We start from the raw sequence: 19,899 nt of genomic DNA, 5'->3' as shown, positions 1-19,899 counted from the left end.
CCTAAGTGAATTAGAAAATCAGAAATTATATTTGATTTATAAGAAATAAAAAAAAATCAAATTTTAGATATTAAAATAATCCTGTGAAAATACATCAACTTAACGCCCATACGGGGAATCAATGATATTTGTGGTTTGAAACTATTTTCAAGAAGCTTAAATATTAGCAAGAAGACAAGAAGCTTAAATATTAGCAATAAATATATTTTAACCAAACCAACCTGAATTCATCTCTGATGAATTACAAAGCAATCACCATGAGACAGTCTTTCTAAATATCAATAAATTTCAACGGTGCGTTGCTAGACACAGTACTCTGCGAAATATTTTGGGTTAACTAGAACATATTACACACTTATTAAATTCTTATCTAGGTAGGCCCTTGATAATGCAAAACCAAATTACATACTTCACAAATTAACCAGTTCAGACTAAATTTCTCTTAGGTCATTATTAGTTAGTTATTAAATCATGTGCTACTCACTTTTTATCTGAAAAACATACAGCATATTCTCTAATCCACATTCACAGTATATGCTGATGATATTACAATCATTACTTAAAATGTACCTTTCAGTTCAGTCAAAGTAGTTTTACGCACATACATACACTAGAATTCTAAACCAAATAAATGTGTAATTTATATTAACATTACTATGTTGGAAAGCATTTTATTCATTTATAAAATGAACATTTGTACCTTAATCAAAATATTTATCATCATTAATCTGAGGTATTTCTGAAAGCAGAGCAGCTGAGCAAAATACATTTAAAAAATAAAAATAAATGACTAAGCTAACACATTGACAGACTGAAGACATTTTCCTCTGAATATGTACAGAGAACCAATAAAAGGAGTCTCAAAGAAGAGAGATTGTTCTTTGTTATCTTCAGAAATGAGGTGAAACTGTTGAAGTATAATCAAGAAATATGTTAAACATTGCAAAGCATATAATTTAGCATTATACATTACAACAGATAATAAAAAGAGCTGTATTTCTCTTCCATAATTCTCAAAAGAAGAGAAGATATGCAGTATCTATTCCATATAATGGAAAACAAACATAAGAATAGAACACAGTTTCATAATATAAGAGTAGAAAACAGAGGGGACATTTTCTGTAACAGAGGGAGATAAAACAATGTTTATAATTTACATTTGATAAATAAAAGGATCTTGCAATATTTTAAATGCAGTTTCAAGTAATAGCATGAGAGGGAAAACTATTGCAGTTTTCTGTTCTTTCTACTAGATTACTGAAGATTTCTACTAGATTACATGATTTGTGAAATTAACTTCCTCGGGTAGCTTAGAAGCCATGAAGGAATCTATGAAGTTCTTTTTTCAAAAATTACTTTACCTCTATTTATTTAAATTTTCATCTTCAATGATTGCCAGTTCGAGAGAACTAGTTGTCATAAGCTAAGAAAGCCCATTTTTTTTCGGAAATTGAAACAAGTCTTACCATAGAATTGCTTCACAAATATATAGTATACATATTAATTAAACATAATGCCAATGTGTCTTATGGAATGCCTACTGTAAAAAAAAAGTATAAAATTGTTAAAAATAAAATTCTTGGAGTAATTCTAAATGCGTAATTTAGTTTTAATTTTCAAATTCATGCCGATCTTAAACTAGATATCCACAGTTATATGAAAAGAAATAACGATTTCTTCAAAGCAGCTGATAAGTCAGCATATAATGAATCTGCAAGAAATCTGCCAGAACATTCAAGAGACTTAGGATCATGTTTTACAATAGCAGTTGGTAGCTGTTTTCTGTTATTAGGTGATACCTCTGGTCCTGTGTGTCTAATCTTGGATATCGAGGTCGGCTGAAATAAGCTCAACTAATTGCCGTATATAAAGTTTCGTCCTCCTGTGACAGTATTTTAGTTTTTAGACATTCTCTCATTTTTTCGATAGTTTCCCGAATAAAAACTGATGTTTATAACCATAAAAGAATTAAGTAATTTAACTTGAATGAATTAAAATGTTAATCTGCTTGGAGATTATTATATGCTACTCAAATGTACAAATGAAGCAATTTTATATAAGTTTTGGTTTGGTTTACTGGATGATGCTGTTTAATTTTTTTTATGTTCATGTTTGTATACGTATCCATATCTAGGAATAACAGATGATAGAATATTTGATAAATAGATCTCCATCTGACGATGAGCAGGCACATTGCTGCTCGTGGGAATTTTGAACTAAGTTTGCGAAGACTGAATTTTTATTGTAATATAAATGGTTTCATTGAAATAAGTTGAAGCAATTTTATATAAGTTTTGGTTTGGTTTACTGGATGATGCTGTTTAATTTTTTTTATGTTCATGTTTGTATACGTATCCATATCTAGGAATAACAGATGATAGAATATTTGATAAATAGATCTCCATCTGACGATGAGCAGGCACATTGCTGCTCGTGGGAATTTTGAACTAAGTTTGCGAAGACTGAATTTTTATTGTAATATAAATGGTTTCATTGAAATAAGTTGCAACCATGTCTCCATTTGAGAATGCATCCACAAATGCATACATTTGAGAAGTAATGTGAATGAAGGTGTTATATAAATAATGTGCAAGTACTAAATTGGTCTTTTCTCTGTATGGTCTTGATAGAGAAGAGTGCTAAGCCAAGGTGAAAATAGCATTTTCATCGAGACAAGAATGAATTAATGTGATACCCGGATTTCTTTAGTTGAACTTGAGAAAGCACATGAAGAGTGTCATTACGGGAACAAAAAGTCCTTGCACGCAGTTTTCTAAGGAAAGCTGCTCTATACTCACATTATACATGGAAAAAAATCATGAAAATTCCTATGAAGCCAACCCTTTTGCTGGAATTCCAACTCGAGTCCGGTGTTTCATGATTTCGCCTACTCGGCCAATGGGAGCATATGGATTAAAATTTAGCAAGTACAAAGTCCGTAATCTGGGCTCGTCGGGACTTCGTCGATTCCGGATTATAGATCATCAATTTAAATCTTGTAAGATGGAATGTAGAAATTATACAATTAAAAATATGAAATAAAGAACAATCATGATCTAAAGGGTATCAAAATTTACACACACACAAAAAAAAAAAAAAAAAAAAAAAAAAAAGCTTAATATTTATTTGTTTACTTTATTAAACATTTCTTTCAATGTAAGTTGTTTAAGATGCTTCCACAAAAAGTTCCTTTTTCTTGTGTCATGAGTTGGACTTTCCAATGGCATACTTCTCGCATAATTTTGAGATGGATAGCCTTATCCATTTTTTTCAGCAATTCCACTTTTTGTTTAATGGACATCGAAACATGCTTTCACTTTGTAAATCCTTTGGTAGTTCCAGAATTGGAAACTCTTTTTGACATAATTGAAAGTTCAAACTTAATTTTTATAAAATTGTAAGTGGCTTTTATTCGTTTATAAAATTGTAAGTGGCTTTTATTCATGGGAGAAACCCTTAAAACCAATCATGCAGTTAGTCCATTTGCCTGGAATCGAACATGGGTCACAACTTCCAGCATTCACAGTCTGAACCTTTTGGCCACTGATGGGGCTACTAGTTTTCAGACAGTTTTTTTTTTTTTTTTAAGTACAATATTTTTATTCGTCATTAAGTGTGTATCATGAAAAAATTTGAAAACTCGGATCTCTTATTTCTGTTTTGCTATAACATGAAAGATTTGTTTTAAAATTCATTTTATTTAACAGCATAAAGCCTGCATAAATCATTTTCAATTAAAGCATTATTTTACAATTTCAATAATGAGCAATTATAATCACATACAAAATTTGTGATAGCATTTGAATGTGGGTAGCTATGATTGAAGAGACCCAGTATGGTCAAAACATAGCATAGGTCAAAACATTTTTAAACTTTCAGTCTTTTCAAACTAACTTATGAACAGTAGCTGTAGCCAGAGGGAGCCAAGGGGAAACATCTATCCCCAAGTGCAACATCCAGGGGGTACCAAATTAATGTTTCAAAATTTTAGAACGAAATTTTTTCCATTCTTAACAAACAGAAAGGGTGTAAAATCTTCATTTGTCCTTGGATGCTGAAAGCCCTAGCTACGGCTCTGCTTGTGACAGATATTCGATGGAAAATTGAATGAAAAGTCGAAAGAGAGTCAATGGGAAAAGATTCTTCCTAACACAGAAATCAGATATTTATCTAACTGTGAAGAAGCCAAGGCAATCACTGGAGTTCTGTGCCCAAAAAGTTGAAAATGTAAAAGTTCTGGATACCTGGGGAAAATTTTCATGATAGTTTCGCTACCAAGTTTTCCCTTTTATACTTTCAAAAAGTCCATTAGATATAAAGTATTATGTTATATTTAATTTTTTTTTTTTTTCATTTATAAAGCAAGTGAAATTTTGCTAATGCTGCCAGCTTTGCTACAAAATATCCTGGTATTGTTTTGATATGTTATAAGTTATAAATGCATAAATTTTTTCATGGGGCCCTTTTAAGGGGAATTAGTGTTCATATCCATTTTACATAGAGGAGAAAACCACAAAAACTCCCATGCAGACATTTCATTCGCCAGGATTTGAACTGGAGTTTATCTACCTGTTTTCAACAATTTTACTGTGGGCCGCTTGATGGATCTTAAAAATTGTTTTAATATATGTAAAAATTCGAAGCTAATGCATGGTTTGCAACACTGCCATTTATAGGCATTAATGATGTGTGCATTGATGTATATTGCATATCAATGGATATTCAGTCAGCTAGTTCCTTATTATAAGTATAATAGCACTTGGCTTGGCATCACTTCTTATTTTAAAAATCATTGAATTTTAATTTTCCTATTCAAGTGAAAATAGTAAGACCTGTGGTGGTGAGGTTAGCCTTGTGGATCATTCAGGCAGATGAAGACCAAGATTCTGAATTGCCATATGGAATTAGTTTAAGAAGATTTTTCTGTAGGTCAGGGATCCAAAGAAATCACCTTGAGATTTCAGCAGCTACACACTTTTATACCATTTTTATTCCTCAAAGTTTGAAAATCATGAATATCGATGAAATTATGATCACGGTGACATTAAGCCTTCAGGAGTTGCAAGATTAAGCACTTCTTTCTTCCCATATACGCTTGATATCTGTCATTCGTAAGTTTGCAGTGCCAACTGCGTTTGTTTGCACCCCACTGCGATGCTTAACTGAAATGCGAGCTATCTCATTAATAACCATCAAAAGGTTAATAAGGAAGAATTCCTCAGTAAGACAGAAGTGTTTCAAAAAAAAAAAAAAAAAAAAAAAAAAAAACAGGAATGTGGAAGGGAGTGTTGATATTTTGCAATTTATCCTAAAATGCAGTTCTTCAGAACAAAGTTCCAAATAATGTAATACTGTTGTGAGCTTTTCTCATAGTTGCTGTAAGTGTTTCTAGCTAAGAGTTTTTTAAATAAAAATCATTTTAGAATGACAAATGTTTAATTTTGCATTTAAGAAATAGTTCTATACTATGTATTAGTGTAACAGCAAATGGAGTGATCAAGTGGGCCTCTACTCTGTAATAGGTGGTTTTACAAACAGATGATGATGATAATAATAATAATGCAATTTTAAAATGATGGAATTAAAATTTTTCTTCAGAAATAAAGGTAGATTTATTAATTTATTCTCCTCTGTGTCATGTTTACATTCTTTAAAGTTATTTGCTTATATGAAGAGGTGTGACAATTTTGAAGATTGCCCGAGCGGACAGCAAATGTTCTAGTTATGCCACTGGTCATGTATGACATATACATATATATATGATTTTATTGTGAGGATTATGAAAATATTTTCTTCAGTTTCTAATTTATCATTCAAATCGAAGAAATTTTCAGAATAATATACCCTTTCTAAGATAATCTTCCTTATTTCCAAAAGATTGCTTTTCTGTGAAGGTGATTGTTTAAAAGAAATGATGTTCAGTTTCAATGTTTTATGTATGTTTCAGAAATACTGGTCATTTTCAGAGGTGGACCCCTTAAGTTATCATTCAAGAAGTTCGACTATAATATGATTGAACGTTTTTTTATATTCTTTTGTCCCTTGGTAAAAATTTGATAATGTCCAGTGCTGAATCGATCAAAATTCCTAAATAAAAAAAGAATAAAAACAATGTAATGCTAGCTTTCTGGGGGGAGATAAAAGGGTGGCTTTGATTATTAATAATTGTTATCCTAGGGTTTATAATTCTAATAAGTGAATCAGTGTCTTTAAATATTGTAACTGAAATTTACTAAATCAACAGAAGGCAATGAATAAACAGAAAATATTAATTTATTACATTACTAGCATTGCACAAGTGAATGGTAATATCTTCTTTAAGACAATCGCTGAATGTCTGAAAGAAAATATTACCATTCACTTGTGCAATACATTCAATCACTGAATGTATTTTCTTGCTGCTTTGAAAAAGGCCTATAGATCCCCTACAGAAGCCTTTTTTAACTGTCCAGTATTTCAAATGGTGTTCATAGCTTAAGGCATCGCATTATTTATTTAAATCCTAATGCAGTGTTGTTTTATCCCAGTCATTAGCTTCAGTTCTCTTTGGCATTTCATTTTTTCTATAAAAACTAATTTTTTTATAAAAAATTTCATTTTGACCTCAGTGAGAATCTTTCCAAAAATCAGTGCCATCTACTGACGAGAGGTGACATTCACTTTTCCGAAAGCTTACTCTTAAGGTAGAGTGTATGTGCAAAATTATGCTCTGCAAATCCAAGGGCTTATTGTATTGTGTTTTTTGCAATGCATTTTTTCCTTTATCTTAAAGTTATGATATGTTAAAACGTACAATTTCTCATTTGACACGTATATTCATTCATTTTACTAATAGTCCTAAAACTTTGAAAATGACTTAACACAGAAAGCCGATCTTTAGAAGATGAGTCGGTTAAATTTTCTGCAAACAACAAATTCCAGTGAATGTTACAAAAATTCATACTTTATTAAGTATGAATTTTTGTGATCACATGCACTTATAGCTGTGTATACTTATAAAAAATATACTCATATAACTTTTTTTAATAACAAGTACCACATAGCCCTAACTGTTAACTGATAAACACAACTTAGGCTAATAAACTTGTTAACATGTAGTCTTTCTGCATATAAATAAGTTTATCCTAGAGTTTGCATAGATATTGCTCTTTTCTTGGTTTCCAAACTATGGTATGTAATGTACCTGTATGAAATATGATTTTCCAGAGACTTTTTTTCTGAATAACCTAAATGCCACTCTATGTCCTGATATCACTATATCTCAAATAAATGCTGGTACTTATATTTAGTTCAACTACCTGAGAAGAAATCATCAAATTTTCAGAATGTACCAAACTTTGGCAACAATGCACATAAAAGTTCTTCAGGTTTAACAAGCAATGGTGCCATTTTCATGTGTTCTTTTTATTGAAACAGTTTTTATAGACAGATCATGATATTATTTGTCTTTAACTCAATTCTAAAGTATGTAAAATTTGCCTGCAGTGGGAAAAACTGTGGTAAAAGTTTTGTGGGAATATATATTTTTTTCATAAAAATGGGAAACAAAACAATTTTTTAAAGTATAGCAATAGACTGCATATTGCAATTTTCATCATCATTGGTGAAATGTTTTTTTTTTTTTTTTTCTTCAAGTGAAAATTGATCACTGTGTGCATGGAAAGAACAGCAGTGGTGGTGGTGGAAGAGTAGCATTTGTCTTGTGTGGAAAAAAAAAAAGAATGTAAAACAAAAGGTTGACACTGGATACATTGTTAAAATAGGTGTAAAGATATTTCTCTCTAAAATTGTCCAGTTTGTGACTTTTGGCAGGGGGGGGGAGAGGCAGATAATCAGAAAGTACCAAAATCCATTATAAACTTTCTTATTCCTAACATGATGAATTATTTTCAGTAGCTCATTCACTGCTTTTTTTTTTTTTTTTTTTTTTTTTTTTTTTTTTAAGGTATGAAGTCTGTTCTGTTTTCAAGCAAAATTTTCTTGGGAATTACACTCTGCCAACAATTAAATAAATAAAATATGGTCAGTTCTTGAAGTTTTTAAAAGTAAGGTTTTCATAGCCAGGATGATTTTTTTCCGCTTATGCTGACAGTTATCAGTTTGAATTTATGTAATGAGCAAAACAAATGTAGTAGTGATTTTTTAAAAAAAATTAAAATTACTATTTGCCATATTAATTAAATCCTTAACATTTTACTTTTTTCATCCTTTAAATGCAAAATAGCAAATACAGATTAGGAAATAAAAATTCCATTTAAACTCTTCTATAAAGAGATAATGATATATTGGTACTTATTATGACAAGCTATTATCTGGCAAGTCTGCTGTGACTAAATTGGCATTCATAGAATGTTATAGTTACATTGTGTATGCACAGGCAGAGAAATATACTTTGTAGTATAAATATGATGTTGCAGAGAAAAATTAATGGCACTTAATTCACCAATTCAAAATGCATAATGTGTTGGTATTATCTTCAAATATTTTTGACTGTTGATCAGTGAAATTTGTAAATTTCAACTTCAGGCTTGAAGTTGAAATTAGGCTTGAAGGCTTGGGGTTGATTTTAAATGAACAGATTCATTTAAAAGAAGCAGTCAGACATGGACTCTTCTCATGAACCAGTAGTCCAAAATTTGGTACCTAAGTTAATTTGCCATCTGAACTTTTTTCAGCTAACATTATGCACCTTATCTTCTTTCTATAAAAAAAGTTTTATGTATAAATTCTTGGAAAATTGAAGTCCCATTTTCTCTTCTTTTCAGGCTAATCTCAATGCAATTAGAAGATGTTTGCTTTTACATTATAATGCTGATGATATTGTTGATCTTAGGCAGTAGTAAGTCATGTCAAAAGTTTTAAACTTCAAATTTAATATGTTTATTTTTTAAATGGTATATGATGATTTTTATAAGCATCTTATTTTCATTAGGTATTAGATTTTCCCCAACAAACAAACTAATCAATGTAATGATTACTGAACATCTTTTTTGCGGCCACAAAGCAAACAAAAATATGTCAAGTAGATAATCAGATAAAATCATTTATGGTACTAACGAAGATGATAACTAATGCTTTTATCTCCATTTCAAATCTCTTTCAGCAAAATAAGAAATAGAGAAGTTTGGTAAAATGGAGCCGGGGGGGGATACTAAAGAAGTAAAACTATACTGTATAGCACATTATTTAATATTAAAGATTACTGCTGTGTTTCAAATATGTCTTTATTCAGTAATATAATAGCGCATCATGATTATTTTGATTAGGGATGGATAAGGCTATTGGGCATTAAAAACATTTCCCTAGCCAGGGCATGTGATGCTGCTTTGTTACCTGATATTGATGTTTTAAAAAAAGATGAAACATTAATCATAATTGTAGAATTGATGCATAAAAAATGATTAACTAAGGAAAAATAAGATGAACTAATGGTAACTATATTTAACTCAGTGTCTTAAACCCATTGTTGTTAGCTCATTGTAAATTCATAATTATTGTTCTAATTCTTTATGATACAAAAGTAAGGAATTTTCTATTCCCTCCACTTGGAGGATTCCATAGAATGTTATAAAGATGCTAGCCCCTCTATGTAAATTGGTGACTGTTTGTGAAGATTAACCTGCACATGGTATTCTGGCAGGCTTGATGAGGATGGCTTTCCTCATGGCACTGAATGTCATAATGGGGCTAGTATATTTGCACCTTAATAAAACCTGGTAACTGTGAAAAAGGTTCTGCCACTTTTTTTCTCAAGTTGTCGATGCTGGTTAGACCAATCCCATCTGCCCCTGATTGTGATCAAAGAGTAAACCTTGCGACTTTTTTTGGGGGGGGGGAATAAAAGTTGGATATCCTCCAGGATTTTGACACTCATTATTGCTTCTTTAAAAAATTTTGATGCAAAAGTTTTTAATATTTGATATGCTGTAATTTTTCTTTTAATTACTTGCTTTTCTCAGTTTTGCTTTAAATGTCTTCGAATATTTTTCTTGAATAATTGAAAGCTTGTCATAAAGCTTATTTATCTGTGTGAATAGGGCTTTTTTGCAAGGATCTTTAGAAATCAAGAATTTTTTTAATAATTTATCATTTTTCAATTAAAGCTCAAAATGCTGGCTTAATTGTGTCTGAGAAAACTGATGTATATCATTAAAACTGCTTTCTGATGTTTTTGAGCCCATGTGTAATGTGAATATAAGCCAGTTTCTCTTAGGAATTCATTTATGAAGACTAGTAGCCGTAGTGTGCTTTCCCATAATTCAATAATCAAAGCTTATGTTTCAAAACAGCAGGTAACATTTACCCTGCAAATTCAAAATATGCTTCTCTTTTACTTACATCTCCTTCACTAACACACTCAGATAGCTTTTGTTAGCAAAATTGGAGGATGAATTTTTTTGTCTTTTCTAACTAATAATTCTTCTTATTTTAAATTTTTTGTACTTAAAAGTTATTTTTTTTTTTTTTTACTTATTTCTTTTTAAAGTTTGACATCATTTCTTGTAATATTTAAATGTTGCTATGTTTTCAGATAAAACTATTAAATCACTGGCAATAATTTTCATATTGTATAAAAAAGTAGGATTTCGGCCTTAGCTAAATCAAAAGAATCCTTTACAGAGCACTAGCAGTAATAGTACAGTAGTGTCTAACATTGTTTTGGACTCAATATTTGGAAACTTGCATTCCCCCCTGTTATTGTAAAGATGTAAAAATGCCTGTATATTTTAATTATAGTTATTTCTGCATCAAAGGTAGTAAAAAGCACTACTGCATACGCAGTTTTGAATAATATGAGTTTACACCCAAGTCAAAAATGATTTCCAATTCTTGTAATAACTGTGTATGAAAAATAGTTTTATTGTAGCTTCTCATTCATCTAAATTTGTTTTATTTCCCAGTACTTTTCTGTTAATAGGATGCCACTCAGTATCGAAACATGGCAGCAGTCCTAGCAATATGTAAAGCTTCACGACAAGCATGACTGTTTTATTAAATCTAAATACAAAAAATTAAGATGAATACAAAATATATTTTACCAGATTAATTTCAGATTATAAGGAAGCATAAATTGACGATTTTAACATAGACAAGAGAATATTTGTTTTATCATTCGCTGCCACATAAATTTGATAAGTCAGGGATCTAGATGGTGGCAATCAATGCTACACTGAAGTTTAATTTGCCATTTTGCACAAGGCATCAAACATCAGGATCAATAAAGTTGTAACTTGTTAATAAAATTTGTGAACTTGGAGGTATTCATATCTGGGAGCTGCCAATTCATTCACTTAAGCAAATAAAAACCTAATATAAAAAAAATTCCTATGTACCCCATCCCATTATGTTTCATTTTATTTTGCCAAAATACATTGTGGAAGTGCAGAATTATGATTAACCATAAAAGTAGAAATGTTGCTTTTATTTTACTTATAGTGAATATTTAGTTTAGTTAAGTAAAAATAATACATTTAAATCAGTTTATAAAGTATTCTCTGAAGTAGATCAGTTTTATAACTGACATTAGTTAAAGGTGAAAATTCTTTTGTGTTCTTTTAAACCAACTTTTAAAGACTATCAGGATTTCCAGAGGAAATGTGAAAAATCAACTGTGTCCTTACTGGGATTTGAACCACTGATCTTCCTATATATAGTTAGATACAACACAAAAGCATGCACAGGAAAATGTGTTAATTCCTTACATTCTTCCTTACTTAAAGGTAAAATGGGGAGATGCATGAGATATAAACAATCAAATCAAACTGGTAATGAGTTATTATCCACCACACTTTAGTTCAGGTGCCATGTAGAGATTATTAGGATTTTTGGAAGATAAAAAGGGGAAAATCAACTAGCCATTGCTGAGATTTAAACCTAGATTGTTAGTTAAGATATGCTAACCACAAGAGAATGCTTGGGGGAAGTGTAGTAATTTCTTACAAATTTTCAGCTTGCATTATTTTAAACCAACTCACTTTTAATTCAAGTTTATTTGAAACTGGGATTCAGTGGTGTAAATAAGGGTATGCAAGGAATGCAGTCGCATAGGGGTCCGAAGGCTTAGGGGACCCATGAATGTCCTGCTGAACTACATTTACATATTTAAACTTAAAATAAAAACTTAAAACATGTATAAAAATCATGTATTCGAGTAGTTTAGTGTACCAAAAAGTTTTAAAAGAAAGGGGGGAAATCTTTACCATACTTATTTTCTACAAAAATTGTATGTTCAAATAGTTTTCTTTATGAAATTTATGATAAATATGTTTTATATTTAACAATTGTATCATTTACATTATAAAAGTTCTTATTTAGGACTTGTATATTATTGCATAAGTCATGTTCATAAGCTCAGTTGATCACAGAGCGCTATATATTAGTGTAATTTCTTTTTTGTACGTTTACCTATCATGTTGTCTGTCAGTTTATAACATAACCAGTTATTTACTAGCTAGCTAAATTAAGCAAAAAAAAAAAAAAAAAAAAAAAAAAAAAAAAACTTGGATTGGCGCAGATTTTATATAGAAACTCGAAATATACTTGCCACTCGAAATATACTGGCATGTAAAACCTACTGGATTTTATTTAAAAGTCTCCGCAAATCTAGACTTTCTTCCCCCCTTTTTTAAGCACAGTAAATTTATTGGGGGGCAGGAAAATGTTTTGCACAGGGGCCCAAAAGTTCTAGCTATGCCACTGCTGAGATTGTATATAATAATTAATAAAAAGAGAGAAACATTTATATGCTATAAATTGGAATTTTAAACAATACTTGAATGCACAGTATAGCTTTAAAAACTTATCATATGTTAAACTTTGATGAATAAGTATCAAATTATGTTTTTCTATAAAAAAGGAAAAAAGGATACCTTAAGCAATAGGACTAATGTATATTTTTCTAGGGTATGTTTAAATTTAAACACAAGGTGGTCAGAATTTTAAAAAAAACCCTATTCTGAGCATCAAACTACTGAGTGAAAAGGCTCCAAAATTGTTGAACATACTATTCAAGACATGGGGAAACAGATTACATGAAAAAGAAATTAGTTCCAGAAACACCAATAGATAGTGCTGTACAACAGAAAATATGCTTTAAAGATACAAAATACATATCTGTAACACATTTTATTCAAATGTACCAAACAGTCATATCACACCGACCTTATTGATACAAAGCAAGCTGCTTAATTTGGTTCTTTTCTTCCAGATGTAAAATCTGCACTCTGAGAACAGCTTGTTCAACTGTGAATCGTAATTGGTCGATTGACATGCTTCTCACTTGCAGAGTGATACTGTCTTTCAAATCTGCCAAGATTATCAGGCATGTTCTCGATAAAAAAGATTTGTTAAGTAACCCCACAGCTAAAAATCACAGGGATTAAAATCTGGAGAACGAGGTGGCCAGGTTATATCAGAAACGCAAGACTAATTACTCATATTAATTAGTATGTTTACGCACCTCCTGGCCGTCACGGTGCATGTCGCAGGGCCATTGCGCGTAGCCACTTTGAAAAAGAAAGGTCCAAGAATGAATGTGGCTGTGAACCCACAACAGACTGTAACTTTCGGTGAAGTTGAATCTCTTGGAAGGTATGGGAGTTTTCATGTCCCAAATGTGACAGTTATGGATGTTAACTGTTCCACTTACATGGAAACGTGCTTCATTGCTCCATACAATCTGCTGCTCCATTACCGCACAAGCTCTCTTTTTTTTTTTTTTTTTAGGTTATTTGAAATCTTTTCAGCATATTTTCTGAATATGCTGAAAAGATTTTAAATAATCTAAAAAAAAAAAAAAAAAAAAAAAAAAAAAAAAAAAACACTGCTTCCATTTCAACTCTAGCAAGAAATGTCAATGGAAACGTCAATCACTTCTCCATGTCGATGGGTAGCAACTGCTGATTATGACGAATTTTGTACGGTAAAAATGTAATGCTTTTCGCAATACGTTCTGCACTGTACTGTAGGGAAAGACCCAGGTGCTGTGACACTGCACGTGCACTACTACAGCCTACAACGTTATCCATTGACCGTTCAACAGTAGCGGTGGCAACATCTTCAGTAACATCTGAATGAGTTGATTTGCGTCCTCGACCCAGCAGAACTCTTAAGAGCTCCAGGGTTCTCAAATCAAGCGATCATCCTCCTGAGAGCTTGTGGAAGTAATTGTCCTTTGCATAAATTCTTAAGTCGACAAAACTCTCAAAAATGCAGCTGCAGCATTTCCTTTGTTTTCATAAAACAACTTCACAAGCAAAGTGTGTTCTGGCAGTGTGACAGCCATCGCTGATAAGTATGACATTTTTTAAATTTTATCCTCTTTTATGCCCAGAACTGTACCTGTGAACCAGGGTTTTATACGAATTTTTGTTCTTACAGCATGACAGCTTAAGTTTCTTCACTTTTTTTATTTCCTTTTTTTTATGTCAGCAATAGAAATTAAAAAGGTAAAATTCCATTACCGCACGAGCTTTTTTTTTTTTTTTTTTTTTTTTTTTTTTTTTTTTTTTTTGAGATTATTTGAAATCTTTTCAGCATATTTTCTGTTGTACAGTTCCATCTATCGGTGTTTCTGGAACTAATTTTTTTTCATTTAATCTGTCTCATCTTGAATAGTATATTCACCAATTTGGGAGCCTTTACACTCAGTAGTTCGATGTATAGAGAGCCCAGAGTATGGGTGTGTTAACTCTGACCACCCTGCACTATTTTAAAAGAAGTTGAAATGTTAAGAAATAAAAATTTTTTTTTTAAAAAAAAGATGGTTTTAATACCTCATAAATGTTACAATTAAAAAAAAAATGTGTTAAGAATGTTATATTTCAGTGCCATAAAAGTGGTTCCAACTGGAGTCAGCAAGGCTGTTAAAAAGTTGATCCAGAGTAAAGTCCCAGATCTTAGTCATTATCAAGATATTACAGAATTTGTACAAAAGTCTGGAAATCTTTCAGAAAGTGAAGCAGAGTTAGACAATGCTGTAAATACAGTGACTCTTCCACAGCCAATCTCCTCAAGAGGTAATATCGCATCTGAGAAAAGTGCTATTAGGTAAGAATAATTTTTAAAAATGATTTTATGTATGTTTTGTGTATATATATATACATACATACATATACAAGGTGTCTGTTAAATTCCATGACTTGGACTAATACAATGGAATGAATAATATAAAAACAAACATATGTTTAATAGTCCTCAAAATAATCACCTGCGGCAGTCACACACTTTTGTGCATGGCAGTACAAGTTCTGAAAACTCGCTTTGTAGTCCTTTGAAGATATGCCTTGAAGTTGAGCGATTATGTTTTTCTTTATGTCCTGAAATCGGTGCTCTTTCAGAGCAGTCTTAAGTTTTGGGAAAAAGTAAAAGTCAGGAGGTGGAAAATCAGGAGAATATGGAGGATGATTAACTTCCATGTTTTGTCAAAAAGCACTTCACATTGAGAGCAAAGTGGGGCCTCGCGTTGTCATGCAGTATGAGCCAGATGCCTTTATCCATATTTAGTCGCACACAGTGTACTCAACTAACCGATGCAAAACAGCTTCATAGTACTGTTTGTGGACAGTTTGATTAGGTGGCACAAACGATCAAGATGGATCAGTCCATGTGCATCATAGAAAGCAATCAACAGGACTTTCACTTTTGACTTCTGGAAACAGAATTTTTTCTGTTTTGGAAAAGATGGTAATCTTCATTTGGCACTCTGTCTTTTTGTTTCAGGAATGTACTGGTAACACCAGGATTCTTCGCCTATCACAATCGATTGCAAAAACAACTGATCTCGGACAGCTGTGTCAATCAAGTCCCCACAAGCTTCCATTCTGCATAGCTTCGTATCGTCTGTAAAAAAATGTGCCGCAAACCGCAAGCAAATCTTTCTCTTTCCAAAATTCTCCCTTAAAATCTTGTACACTGTGTCCTTTCCCATATTTAACTCATCCGCAAGCATCCTAAAGGTCTTTCAGTGATCTGCAGTTACCAAAGCATAGACTTTTGGGACCTCATTTTCTGTTCGTTTTGTGATGTGTCTCCCATTGTGCTGGTCATCTTCCGTGCTTTCCCTACCATCGCAAAAGCGTGCATACCATTCGAAAGTATAGGAGCAGGACATAGCAGCATCTCCATATGCAATTTTCGTTTACTCGTAGGATTCACTAGCCATTTTCACAATTTTCAAACAAAACTTGATATTCAGTCTTTGCTCCATCACCAACCATGACACGCGCTCTAATGAACCACCTGCATTTACCTTCTTCAAACGGGTGGTGTGGTGTGGTGTATTTAATTATGGCAAAGCACACTAGGGCTATCTGCCTAAGGGGAGGGATGCCTTTCGTGGAGGACTTTCTAAGGGAAACTGGCTCGTATACACGTTACACATGGGGAAAACCACGAAAATGCCCATGCAGCCAGCCCGTTCGCGGGATTCGAACCTCGGACCGAACTACCAGTGTTCAGCGACTTTACCGCTCGGCCGCTGGTGGGCTTCTTCAAACGGGAAATGCTGACACAATAACTGCACATTTGTTCCACCTTCGGTCCTCATTGGTTACGCTATCACATCTGCATGATGACGTGTTCCTTCACATTTTCATTCATTAACTACACGTACAGTCCTGGAGTTTAATAGACACACCTTGTATAATAAATGTATATAAATATAATGTGTGTGCAGTGCTTTTCAGTTATTAAAAACTGTATTTCAATCCTGAAATAAAAACTCACAAAGCACTTATGAAACTTTACATCATTGGCTTGTTTTACTGGAAGCTAGTTAATATGTTGTAGAATGTCATATATGTTGTGTATGTATTTAAAGCTTGATCAAGATATGAAATAAAATGAAGTTTGAATTCAAGCAGTGCTTTGCTGTGTTAATCCCTACCACTCACCAGCTACTTTTCAGTTTTTATTTTTCGTCTTTATATTGGGTTAATGCAAATTTTTTTTTTTTTTTTTTTTTTTTTTTAAGGTTTAAATTACTAGTGAATCTGACATCTTACATGACATTATGATGTCAATAGAACATGTAGGAGACAGCATGTAAAGGCAACATGCTTTTAAGTGTAAATCATTCGGTAAAAAATTTCAAATTATGAAAATGACAAAGGATAAGGAGGATATCAGGCATTATTTGTTGTACAAGTTTGATAGGGGTAGTATTGAAGTCTTAGCATTATGAAATTAGTCGAGTGCAGAGGAGAGAGATGCTTTTGACAACAGCACATATTTTCACTTGTTTAAAAAATTCAGAGATGGAGGTAGAAGCTGTAAAAATCAACCATATTCTAGATGTGCATCACTGGTTTCTAACTAGATTCTCGATCAACCTATATAATAAAGTCTTAACCTTCCAGAATGGAAGAAACATCAGGCAGATTGTCATTTATAACTGTATTTAAAATCTTAACAAATAAATTTCGTGATAAACTCAAGAACATAGTATTTTTGCTGGCAGAAAAATCCCCATAGATGCATGAATGCATCTTTTTATTACCAGCTGTCAAAACATTCTCTCCTCCTTATCTTTCTGCTCTGTAACGAGTAATGAAATACAGCAGGGAAGTCAAGTCCAAAACTTCCTTTTTGGGAACTTTTCTCTTTTGCTGCAGAAGACTCTCCAAAGGGCTGTCTGAATGGTTGGGCTTTTTTAACCATTAATTGAAATCACATGTTGTAATGGTACAACAAATTCTTCCTAGGAGCTTGGAGAAGTCCAGGCTAGTCTCTAAATTACATCTCCTAGAGTCACATAAATGTCAATTTAAGTTGAACAGAGAACAGGGTTTGTATGGTCCGTAAGAGTCCTTAAGTTTTTTGGAGTAGATTTTTGGTCCTTAAAAGTCCTTAATTTTTGTCAAAATCAGCAGAAGGTCCTTAATTTTATTGATCTGAAATTTCTGTCTGTTTTTACGACTACCATTTTGAGTGTGAATTAGCATTTTATTGGAATATTTTTGGCAATTCACTGACAAACAAGCTTGGTTATCTTTTGAATTGCTGAATGGGTTCATGGGTTATAATATGTTCTTATTTCTAAGATAAATGGTGGGATACTCAAGTTCTGAGCAAGAAGTGAAACATAAGCATTTCAAAATTCATTTTTCGTGTCATTTTTTCTAATGACAACTTTCTCTTAAACAACTTTTTGCTTTTGGAGATGTGAATTTTTTTATTAAACGATTCTAAATTTGGCAACGTATCAACATTTTGGCGATTTTAAGATCAGTTTCTGTAGAAAATTTTTCATTTTGAGATCTGGGAATTTTTTGATGATTTCTTTTAAAACATAGTAACATTGATAAATTTCATTTAAATAATGGTAATATATTGAAATTATGCTTAAAAAATAACTTAAGAATGAAGCATTTTTATTTTTTAACCTTATATAATAAAGTTCCATTTTGGCCACTTATTTTGAATCTGAAAAATAAACAAGGTATAATGCTTAAAGCACAGCTTACAAAACAGTTCTTAGCAAAAGCAAAGAAGCTATGTAATTAATTAAAAATGTCTTTTTAGTTTTTTCATGGTAAGAGTTTTTCCTATGTAATTGTCTCAGAATGTGCATTAGTTTTCTATATAAAATTAATTTTACACTTTTTCCCTTTGATTTTTTCCTTTCCAAAATATTTCTGGCTTTCCACTGTTACAGAATTGGTAGAGGTAATTTTCTTTAGGATTTTAAACATTGCAGCTTAGAAAGTTAAGAAGGATTTGAAGGCCAGATGCACAATTGTAGAAGATTTTTAAAAAAATGTGACAAAATGAAAAATGTCTCCATGGTATAAACACATAATGGATGTATTTTATATAAAGTTTGAATTTGTTATGACGATAGAATTGCTGAGCCAGCTTAAATTAAAATTGTATAGTCTCTGACCACTAGTCCACATTTTTAGTTTGAATTTGACTCTTCTTGTTTAATTACATCACCAAGAGCTGTAAATTATTTTCTTAGCCTTTATAGAGGCTTATTTAAACCTTTAACTTAAGACATAGCGATAATTTGCTGTCGGTTGGGTGGATTATAACTTTTGCCAGATAAAGTAAACCTCATACATTGTGGAAAGATTTAAGTTATTAAATAAAATACGCAGAAACTAGCGAGAACACTGGTTTGCATATTGAGACAAATTTCTAATTGTTAGAAAAGATATGTAAAGAGAAGGAAATCAATATAAATTAGCCAAAATGTCTGGGAAGGCTTCAAATTAAAATGACACATAAATAATTTGTTGAGAGTTGTTGCTACAAAACATTTATGTTTTGTAGCTTTTAATGTGGAATTATCCTAATATCATTTAAGAATCAATGTCATAAATTACATGTATTTTAAACTGTGACATTTTATTGGATTGTGATTTTAATAGGGCTTTTTAACAAATATTGTTAAAAATATATAAAATTTAATAGTGGCCATGTAAATCCATAATGACTAAGGTTATCTAACTACCTAATTTAATTATCTGTAACTAATTGCTTACACTTAAAAATTATCTCTGCATATTGAAAACGTGCCATTGAATTTCATTAATCCTTACCGTGGTCACAAGATAAAATACACGCACACACACACACACACACACACAAAAAAAAAAAAAAAAAAATCATGTAAAACTTATTCTTTGCATCTAGTGAGACTTAAAATAATACAAAACAACTCATCACCTCTGGCGCTTTAGTGGCTTATTGGAACTGTAAAATACATTAACTGGGTTACAACCCCTGGAACTCTACACGAAGCTGCGACACATAATCGTCAGACAGAGCCCAATTAATTTTGAAAATTGCCAACCATGCCTAAATCAGGCCTTTCAGATTTGTTCTGATCACACCTCTCTCTAGGCATGCAGCAGCGGTGAATACAGCCAGTCTTTGTTATGAACCATACTGATT

General features: G+C 31.9%; 1 protein-coding gene across 1 annotated transcript in view; it reads left to right on the top strand.

Annotated features, from left to right (window-relative positions):
• Positions 1–19,899, top strand: part of ppan (Brix domain-containing protein peter pan) — a 46,874-nt gene that overhangs the window by 20,254 nt on the left and 6,721 nt on the right. Inside the window, exons 4-5 of the mRNA XM_035369409.2 lie at positions 8,766–8,839; positions 14,827–15,048. Coding sequence (XP_035225300.1) covers positions 8,766–8,839; positions 14,827–15,048 — 296 coding nt within the window. The remainder of the gene's footprint in view (positions 1–8,765; positions 8,840–14,826; positions 15,049–19,899) is intronic.

Source organism: Stegodyphus dumicola, chromosome 7, assembly GCF_044657685.1.
Source record: "Stegodyphus dumicola isolate Sdum_Otavi_A_Nest chromosome 7, ASM4465768v1".
Taxonomy (NCBI): domain Eukaryota; kingdom Metazoa; phylum Arthropoda; class Arachnida; order Araneae; family Eresidae; genus Stegodyphus; species Stegodyphus dumicola.
This window is presented reverse-complemented; position numbering and strand designations above follow the sequence as displayed.